The sequence below is a fragment of the Malaclemys terrapin genome, chromosome 5 (genome assembly GCF_027887155.1).
Source record: "Malaclemys terrapin pileata isolate rMalTer1 chromosome 5, rMalTer1.hap1, whole genome shotgun sequence".
Classification (NCBI taxonomy): domain Eukaryota; kingdom Metazoa; phylum Chordata; order Testudines; family Emydidae; genus Malaclemys; species Malaclemys terrapin.
The window spans coordinates 127,378,135-127,387,978 of NC_071509.1; the positions used below are offsets into that span (position 1 = coordinate 127,378,135).

General features: G+C 43.7%; 1 protein-coding gene across 1 annotated transcript in view; it reads left to right on the top strand.

The window, feature by feature from the left end:
- Positions 1-7,444, top strand: part of SCD5 (stearoyl-CoA desaturase 5) — a 67,074-nt gene extending 59,630 nt beyond the window's left edge. Inside the window, exon 5 of the mRNA XM_054029949.1 lies at positions 5,528-7,444. Coding sequence (XP_053885924.1) covers positions 5,528-5,718 — 191 coding nt within the window. The 3' untranslated portion in view covers positions 5,719-7,444. The remainder of the gene's footprint in view (positions 1-5,527) is intronic.
- The last annotated feature ends 2,400 nt before the right edge of the window (positions 7,445-9,844 follow it).

Here is a 9,844-nt window from a genome sequence, read left to right on the forward strand (position 1 = left end):
TGTGTGTTTGTTACACCTGAGCCCTGTCTCTCTCCTCTCACAAGGGACACTAAACTAAATCCATTTCACCAACTGGCCAGGCACTCCCATGGCACTCAGTTATGAAACACTTATTACAGTCATGGAGGGAGTGGGTGTGTATCTTCAACCAATGAAGACTGCACCATAGCTGAAAGCTCTTCAAGATACTTTCCTCTGCCCATTAGCATCACCTGTGTCTTGCTCAGGGTCAGCGTCAGCTAGCTGTTCTTCACCAGTGAGCTGATCTTATCCAAGCACTAGGCCCTCTTGGTGGTAGTGCTGTGGTCATGTGTGTGAATATGGTTGCATGTAGATGTTGAAAAGGATTGGAGAGAGAACTGATCCTTGTGGAATTCCACATGTGAGTAGTCTGGTAGGAGAGGTGCAGTTTCCCTGCACTACTTGTTGGATGCATCCCTCCAGAAAGAGCTTAAGACATTTTAGCATGTTACCCTGGATCCCTGCCATCTCTCTCAGGCGAGACAACAGAATCTCAGTCAACATTGTGGAATCCTGTCAAGAAGTCCAGGAGAATGAGAATGGATCTTTCTCTCCTCTATCCGCTGGCAGGAGGAGATCATCCAAAAGTGTCACTAGGGCAGTTTTGGTTTTGTCCTGGCCTGAATCCAGAATGAGACGGTCTAGGATGTTGGCTTCAGTTACATGAGCTTGTCGTTCACCTTTTGCTAGCTTGTCTATGAGCTTGGAATGAGAGGTCTGACAGTGGATGGTAGTTGGCTAGGACCGAAGCATCCAGGGTGGGTTAGTTCAGCATTGGTTAGGCTAGTGTGTGTTTTGAAGGAGGAAGGGAAGTTTCCTTCTGTGAATGAGGCACTGATCATTTCAGTCAGGAGTGGCACCCGTTGTTCAAGACTCTTTCACAAGTCAGGAAGGGCATGGGTCAGATTCACAGCTCTTGGGTTAAGACTCCTTTAAGGTGTTGAGAATTTCTTGACGAATGAACGCTGGGAATGCAGGTGGGCTGTTTGGTTGGTGGGTGGAGGTGGAGTGGATCCCAGCTGTTTGAGAAGGCTTCCTAATGGTGCGTGATGTTTTCAGTGAAGTAGGACGATAGATCTTCACAGCACTTAGTGCTCAGCTCCACAGCAGGTCGTCGTCATTCAGGATTAATGAAGCTGTCTACCATCCTGGATAACTGCTTGGGGAGGGATTTGACAGCCACAGTGGAGGCTGATAGGAAGGTTCTCTTGGCCTATAATATAGCCTCGGCCTAGACTTTGAGGAATTTATGTTTCATCCTCTCTGAATCAGCCTTTGTTTGCTTCTATCAGTACTCAAATTTCCATCCCTCTCTCTTCACCCAGCGTAAGGCACCAGTAACCACGGAGATGTGTGAGCAATGTGGAGGAAGGGGCCATGTGGGAGCCAGTGTGTCAGTGGCTGACTGTAGAATGGTAACTAGATTCTCAACCCCTCGTCCTGTGGATGGAGTGCTATTGTCCTTTGGCAGGCTTTGGAACTGGTTGGAGTCCATGAGTCTTCGTGGTTGAATCAGGATCATTGGACCTTCTTGTTGCCTGGATGCTGGAAGGTCTCTGACCACTGCCTTTGTGAGGTGATCATCTGTCTAAGATAGTGGCTGGGTTGTGATGTCCTCCATTTTTGACATCTAGGTCAAAAAACAGGTCCAAAGTGTGACCAGCCACGTGGGTTGGATCAGAGGTGACCTGTTTACATCCTAGGGTGGCAAGGGAGAAGATGAGTTTGGGGGCTTTGGCATCAGTGGCCTTGTTGAATATGACAAGTTTCAGAGTAGCAGCCGTGTTAGTCTGTTTCCGCAAAAAGAACAGGAGTACTTGTGGCACCTTAGAGACTAACAAATTTATTAGAGCATAAGCTTTCGTGGACTACAGCCCACTTCTTCGGATGCATATAGAGTGGAATAAATATTGAGGAGATATATATACACACACACACACACACACACACACAGAGAGCATAAACAGGTGGGAGTTGTCTTACCAACTCTGAGAGGCCAATTAAGTAAGAGAAAAAAAAAAAAAAACTTTTGAAGTGATAATCAAGATAGCTCAGTACAGACAGTTTGATAAGAACTCCAACGAGAGACTGCTGAGCTGGAATTGACATGCAAACTAGACACAAATAACTCAGGATTGAATAAGGACTGGGAATGGCTGAGCCATTACAAACATTGAATCTATCTCCCCTTGTAAGTATTCTCATACTTCTTATCAAACTGTCTGTACTGGGCTATCTTGATTATCACTTCAAAAGGTTTTTTTTTTTCTCTTACTTAATTGGTCTCTCAGAGTTGGTAAGACAACTCCCACCTGTTTATGCTCTCTGTATGTGTGTATATATATCTCCTCAATATTTATTCCACTCTATATGCATCCGAAGAAGTGGGCTGTAGCCCACGAAAGCTAATGCTCTAATAAATTTGTTAGTCTCTAAGGTGCCACAAGTACTCCTGTTCTTCTTGTTGAATATGTGTGTTGAAATCTCCCAGGATGACAAGTCAGCGGCATTTCACCCCCATCACTGACAAGGGGTCGGTGAGCTCCTTTATGGATCATTTAATCTGTGCTGGTTTGTAAATGAGCATAAAACCTATGTTAGCTTTGGGTCTGGTTTTGACTGCCAGATGCATCAATTCAAATGAAATTGTCTTACGTGAGGCACATCTCTTGCATTGGATGTTTGCTGAGAAGATGAAGGCAGGGCCACCTGCCTTCTTGTCCTGTCTAGGTCTGTGATGTACTGAGTATCCTGGGGGAACAAGGTGCGCTAGCACAGGGCTTGCGGCAATATTATCTAGCCAGGCCTTGGGGATGCAGGCTATATTGTGTGCTTTGTCACTAATGAGGTTGTATATTGTTGGTTGTTTGTTAGTGGCAAATCTTGCGTTGATCATCCTCAACTTTAGTTTGTGTTGCCTGCTTCTGGTCCCCGCCTAGGTAGGGGTCCTGTACAGTGTATAGGTGTTAAATGTCTGAAATCAGGTTTCTTTTTTCCGTTTCCTTGGACAGTTCCTCCCAATGAGAACAGTAATAGGTGATGATGTAGAGGTTGCCACAGGTTGGGAAGTCATTAAAAATTCCACCCTTAGATTCCAAGTATGGATTTAGGTTCCTATGAGGTACCTACTTTGGACCATCTTAGCCTCTGTATTCATCATACATAATTGAACCTGACTTCTGCTCTTCCCACTATCAGTGCTGCTGAGCTTGTGATCATCTATCTCCTCCTCCTCCTTCCCTTTTAATCACAATAATTTTGCCTACTGGACGGCACACATCTGTGTCCCAAAACTAAAGCTCTGACCTGCTACTCTAAAATAAAAATGGATATTTCCCACTTCCCAGGGCTAACCCACCATTAATTGAAGCCTCATGCCATACGATTATCCTCTTCTTTTATTATTTGAATAGACGTAGTGGCTATTTTGACAGTCAGTCGCGCAGTTGCCACACGTAAATACTGCATGAATGTCAGACACCCTTGAGTGCAAATGTCAGGGCCTGTCCATATTCCTCTTGAACAAGTGCTGCAATGAAATGGATAGGAAGGGTTATTAGCTGCCACAGGGGATGTACACTTTTTTCTGTAATAGAAAGGAAGTCTATTCTTCCTTATCTCTGCTCTCACCTCAGCCTGACTCCTCCACTCTCTCTCACAGCAGGTTTTCTCTGCTCCCTGCTGCAGCACAATTTTTAACCCTCTCTCTTATAACTGTCTTAAGAGTTCTACCAGCGTATGACACAAGCCCTGTTAGGGAAGAGGCGCTAAACTCCTCTCTGTTACCTTAACTGAAACATCCATTCAGCAGCGAGATATTTGACAGGGAACCTGAGCTATTGCCCTCGGAATGCTAAACTTACTCTTTTGGGCTCATAGAATGATAGAAGATTAGGGTTGGAAGAGACCTCAGGAGGTCATCTAGTCCAACCCCCAATGCTCTGCTTCAGATACATGGGTGGGACTCTGGCTGACGGCAGCACGTCCCGTCTAATAGCTGGGCTGGATGCTGCCAAAGGGTGTAAGGAATGGGAGACTGGAACCAGTATTGAAACCAGTTTAGCTTATAGCGTGTGTGAGACAAAAACCTTGCACCGCCCTGTTACAGAGGTATGATTGAGCCTCAAGTCTCAGTTGAGCTGAAAAGAGATAGCAGTCAAGCTGTTTTCAACAGTGGATCTTTCTGGTTCATTTGTGACAGCCTTGGAATAGGCCAATTCTCCGGTGTGATAGGGCCGAAAGGGAACTTCAGTTATTCTCATCTGGAGGCATCCTTGTAAAATCACGTTGGATCACTCCTGCCACGGGGTTTGCGGGGGCACCTCCCTGTGGCCACAACTGGGGATTAGCTCATGACCAGTCTGACGCCCCGTCCTTCAGTTTCTCACCCCATGGTCTCATTCTCTCTCTGGAGTCAGGTTACTGCCCCTCCATCCCTCAGGGTGCTCTCTCGTCATGGCTGGGTCCTCTGGCCAGGTCACTGTAGTCCTCCTCTTCCAGGGTCTCAAAGTCCTACTGGACAAACTGTCTCAAGCAGTCTTCTGCTCCACTGCCCAGTCTTTTCCACTTCCCCAGTGGCTGGTAGGGGAACCCAGGCCCGCCCTCTACTCCGGGTTCCAACCCAGGGACTCTACAACCAGCGGGCAAGGTTTGCACTGTCCCAGACCTTGCTGCTGTTTCCCTGAGCTGCATCCTACTTCACCTCTATCCGGCTCCTTCTCCACCCTCATCTAGGTACTCCCTTCCCTCAGGGCTAAGATCCCAGGGCTTCTAATCTCCCCTCCCATTTGTTCCTTTCCCTCTCTAAGCCCAGAAAGTTACTGCAGTCCCCTTCTTATTTTCTAATTCCTGGATTTAGAGCAGCTTAGCCTGCCTCTTGCTCAGATGGGCTTCATCATCAACTAAAAGTTTCAGCCCTGACTCTTCTCTCCCCGCCTCCCTGTGCAGCCTGTCTCAGGGTTAATTGCCCCTTTCTCTCTCCTCAGACCTTGTGTGAAGTAGGCACCCCATTCCCTTCTTGTTTTCCGTCATGTGGTTTAGCAATAGGGGATTGTTTGTCAAATGTCTTTGTTGCCCCCTCTCAATGGGGGAAGCAAAACCACAATGTACTTTATTGATGTGAGGACCAAGTTTGCTACAGAAATCTCACATAGCTATAGATGTAGCTTCATGTGAACTGAATTAAACTACATCAGTGTAAACCAGTTGTAAATTGAGATGAGTATCCACACTGCAGTTTGCCCAGTTTAACTAAATCAATGTAAAAGCCAGTATTTGTGAAACTGATGCAACTTTTGCATATAGGGAAGCCATAGTTAGATAGATGAGGCCATGATCCTGCAACTTTTTCTCTCTCTGCATTTTAAATCAATGATGCACCTGGTGGGGTTACACCAGGGTAGAACATGTTACAGGTACAGGGTTACACCAGGGTAGAACATCTTCTATCTATCTAATCACAAGACATATGTTGGCCACTGCACTTAAAATCTGTTTGTTTTTCTAGGTGAAGGCTTCCACAATTACCATCACACCTTTCCATTTGATTATTCAGCCAGCGAGCTTGGCTTGAAATTCAACCCAACCACATGGTTCATTGACTTCATGTTCTGGTTGGGGCTGGTTACTGACCGAAAACAGGCTCCCAAGGAGATGATCTTAGCCCGCAAAGAGAGGACTGGTGATGGCAGTGCTTGAAAATGTAACATTTCTGTGTAAATCTATGCTGTCGTGTGTGTGTGTGTGTGCGCGTGTATTTTTTCTTTGAGAAAAGTAGTTTTTTTTTTTTTTTTTTTTTTTCCGATAAAATGGGCTACATTAATCCCTGGGATAACTCCATTGACTTTAGTGGCTTTATGTCAGGGGTGAATTTAGTCCCAATTTTTTTTCCTATTAGATGTCTTATGTCCAAATCCCAGACTATATTAAGTGTAAAAAATATTGGATATTATTTAATATTCGTGTTAAACATCCTAGATCTTTGATTTTAGTCATTCTAGTTTAAGTCCAGTGTACACTGTAATATGCTTGTTCGTGTTAACCCTGGCAAGATGGAGGAATTAACTATCCTTTCAAAGTGCGGTTCAGGTGAATGTTTGTTTTTGTTTTTACTAGACAACCAAACATGCTTTGAGACATAATTTTTTGGGGGGTTGGGGATAGGGCCTGATATGCTGTTACAAAAACAAACAGAAAAGAATGTTTAAAAAATCCCCTATACTGGGGAAAACTCAGTTTTAAAAAAGATGTTTGTCTGAAAATCTGTTTTCTTATTTCTGTTTGCAAGACCCTTGCTCCACTGTCTTTGTTTATATAAAATTAATTTATTGCTAAGCAGGCTTTTGTGTTAAAAGCTACACATTATACAAGCCAAAATACAAACTGATGCCATGCTTAGCTGATTCATTCATTGTCACATAAACGTTGTAACTTGTAAAGATATACTGCTCAACTATGTCTTAAACCAAAAAAAGCTTCGATTTAAATGTTTGGAGACCTAATTTATATTCTAACAGGTCACAGCCACTGCTGCATGCATATTTTAGCTACTTCTGCACAATAGGTGTCTTCATTTTTTTTCCAGCTTTCACTATCAGGTCTTTAAAACCTGGCCTTTATCTAGATCACAGTTTTTCCTAATGTTACAACTGCATGTAGCCTCTATTGGTTTCAGAGCAAAATATATATATTTTTTAAAGTTATGTAGCTTCTGGATTTAACAGTTGCCTTTTAAAAGCAGCATGTCTTGGGACCTACAGCCCTTTGTGTTAGATGGTAGCCAGTGCAGGAGAAAGGCTTTATGTTGTCTGCACTGGAGCACTTTTGAAGACAGAGGGCCTGATTCTCATTTACATTAAGGGTTTGTCTACACTTAAAATGCTACAGCTGCCCTGCTTCAGTGTAGACACTGCCTATGCTGATGGGAGGGGTTAGGTACTGCACTCCACCTCCCCGAGAGGCAGTAGCTCGCTGGATGGAAGAATTCTTCTATCAACCTAGCGGTTGTCTACACGAGAACTTTGGTCAGCTTAACTATGCACTTGGGGGTGTGTGGATTTTTCACATTGTTAAACCAGTCTAATTTTGTAGTGTAGCCCAGGCCTGAGATTCCCTTTGCCCTGTTCTGGCAGTGTGAATATGCCCACTTTCACGCCCATTTACACTGCAAAGGGAGGAGGGGAAAGATGGCCTTAATATAAATGAGAATCAGGCCTAGTTATTTTCAGGAAAGATGTACAATTTTAAAACCAAACTCAGTTCTTTTGGGTTTGTTCGGGTTTTCTTTAGTTTTGTTTTTTAAATGATGCCAATATAAAAGAATTGTCCTTATTCTGTACTTCATCCAGCAGGTGTTTAACAGTGTTCATTTGCCATTAATGACATGTAAACTCATGAGTGATTTACAATAAACAGCTATGAATTAGCCTGTAGCCTGGTTCTTATTTGAAGATCTTTCATTAAATGGTGGTTTTATGAATGAATGATCAAAAATATTACACTCCTGCTCTGTGGCCAATGGTTACTGCACTCCTTTGTGAAGTCTCATCTAGGTCTGAACATGGCTCCACCCATTAACATAATATCTACCACCTCAAAATATCAATGAATTCATCCTCACATGATCCCTATTTGACAGGTGGGGAAACTGAGGCACGGCTATGGGAAGTGACTTGTTCAAGTTCGCACAGGACATTAGTATCAGAGCCAGGAACAAAACCCAAATCTCCTGAGTCCTAGTCCAGGGTCTTAACTATAAGATCATCACCTGCTTTCTTGCTTCCTTGAGTTGGGCCCAATAAAGAGTGACTAAAATGAGAAGGATCCCACATGTCCAAAATGTAGCTGGCCGATGGGTTTGGAGGTGATGTGTATGTGAGGGAGTGTGGCAAGGGAGATATATCTATATTTATCTATATATATATGCCTCTCATAAATGATTCATCCCTTTATAAAAAGTCCTGTTATTGCCGTTTACCAGTTGGGGAAATAACATGAATGCAATGGAGAGCTAAACCTGGGTTTCTAGCTTTCAGTTAAACTTTGGAAAAGAAGATCTCAAAATTATACCAGTACTACCCCTGGACTGTATTGAGTTCATTTCTCACCAAGCACCTCTATAGAGCAAAACTTCACTACTTCCTATTATGGACCCAATCCTGCAAATAGATGTATTGATGTGAATCTTTATGACTACATGGAGTTACAGTGAATTCAATGGTATTTTGCACTGTGTAAGAGATCCCCCCTAGCTCACATTTCAGCAGTACTGGGACCTAAGACTAGGGAACCCGTTGCAAATGACATATGCTTTTTGTGAATTAGAGAGTAAGCAAAGAAACACGAGTTTGTAAAAAAAAAAAAAAAAATAAGGCTACGACATCAAAACAATGTACATTGCACTTCTTTATGCTTTACTTTCTTCTTTACTTTGTATTTAGGTGGCTAAAGATAAGCACCTAAATCTGCATGCAAAATTTCCCAGGAACTTTTTTTTTTGAACAAAAATCTTAAACCAGAAATAGAAAATGCTATTTTTGCAAACTGCTTTTGGTAAAATATATATATTTTTTCTGTTAACATTTTCAGTTTCCAATTTTTCATCAGAAGCCCAGAAAATTTCCACCACACTAAAGGCATTTCTAAGACAAAAATTCAGTTTGATCAGAAGACCCGTTTTTGGGTCACAGAAATATTTCTGTGAAAAAATTTCAGTTGGCTCTGATATTTGGGCACCTGAATAAAAGCAGCCTGATTTTCACAGGTGCTACTGCCACGGCTCCCTTTGATCTCATTCGGAGTAGGAGCAAGCTTTATCTACACGTATCATACCAGACGGAAATCCCCTCCCGTGGTGGCAGATTCCTTATTCCTCAACTGGGGCCTGTAATATTCATCATACTAGACTTACTGAGCCATTGTGGAAACAGTGATGCAGCCCGCTTGGGCTGAGCTTCAGAGGCAGAAGACTGGAGCGGAGAAGCAAGGAGGAAGGTAGGACTTGACTTGAGGTGAGGTGAGATGAGATGAAGAGCAAAAAAGGAGTATGAGGGAACAGGGTGAAAAATACGCTGGTGGGCAGAACCTAGGAGGGAATGGCAATGGGGCTTTCTGTTTTAAAATATAGTCACCCAAATCATATCCCTAAACTCTTATTTTCCCAAGACCTCCAACAGACTTCATTCAGCCCACTACCCCCCGGTATTCACACAATGTTCGTGCTGAGTGCCTGATTTCCGAAAGACCTAGTCCCTTCCTCCTTCTTCGGTGGAGTTCATTGGAGTGATGCTGATTGGCACAAGCTGAGAATCTGGCCCCACATGTAGTTCAGAGCCACAGGCCCCGATTCTGCTCTCAATTACACCATCAGCACCCCAGAGGAACTCCCTGGATTTCACGTGAGTTATGCCTGCTATACAGCCAAGTGGCTAAGAGCACAGTCTGACCTGAGGTTACGTTAACAGCCTGCCCTGTTACAATATCCTTTCTGACGGTCTCCTCTCTATGCCAGATGCTGTTTGGGCAGCCAGACTTCTTCACAAGCTCACAAACTGCGGGCCAGATCCTTAGCCACTTCAGTGGAGCTATGCCAACTTACCCCAACAGGAGAGCGCTCTGTGGGTCTGCAGTTCAACTCCCAGCTCTCTCAGCAAGAAACAGCTTGCTCTGTTTTCTCAGATCTGCAGGCAGACAGGATTACGCTTATAATACCTTATGCTTGACAGACAGATTGTACACACACCTCTGCTATGACATATGTCATACATATTACAATTTATTAACAGAGCGACACACTGAGAGGGGAAAGGGTGCTGAAGCATGTGAT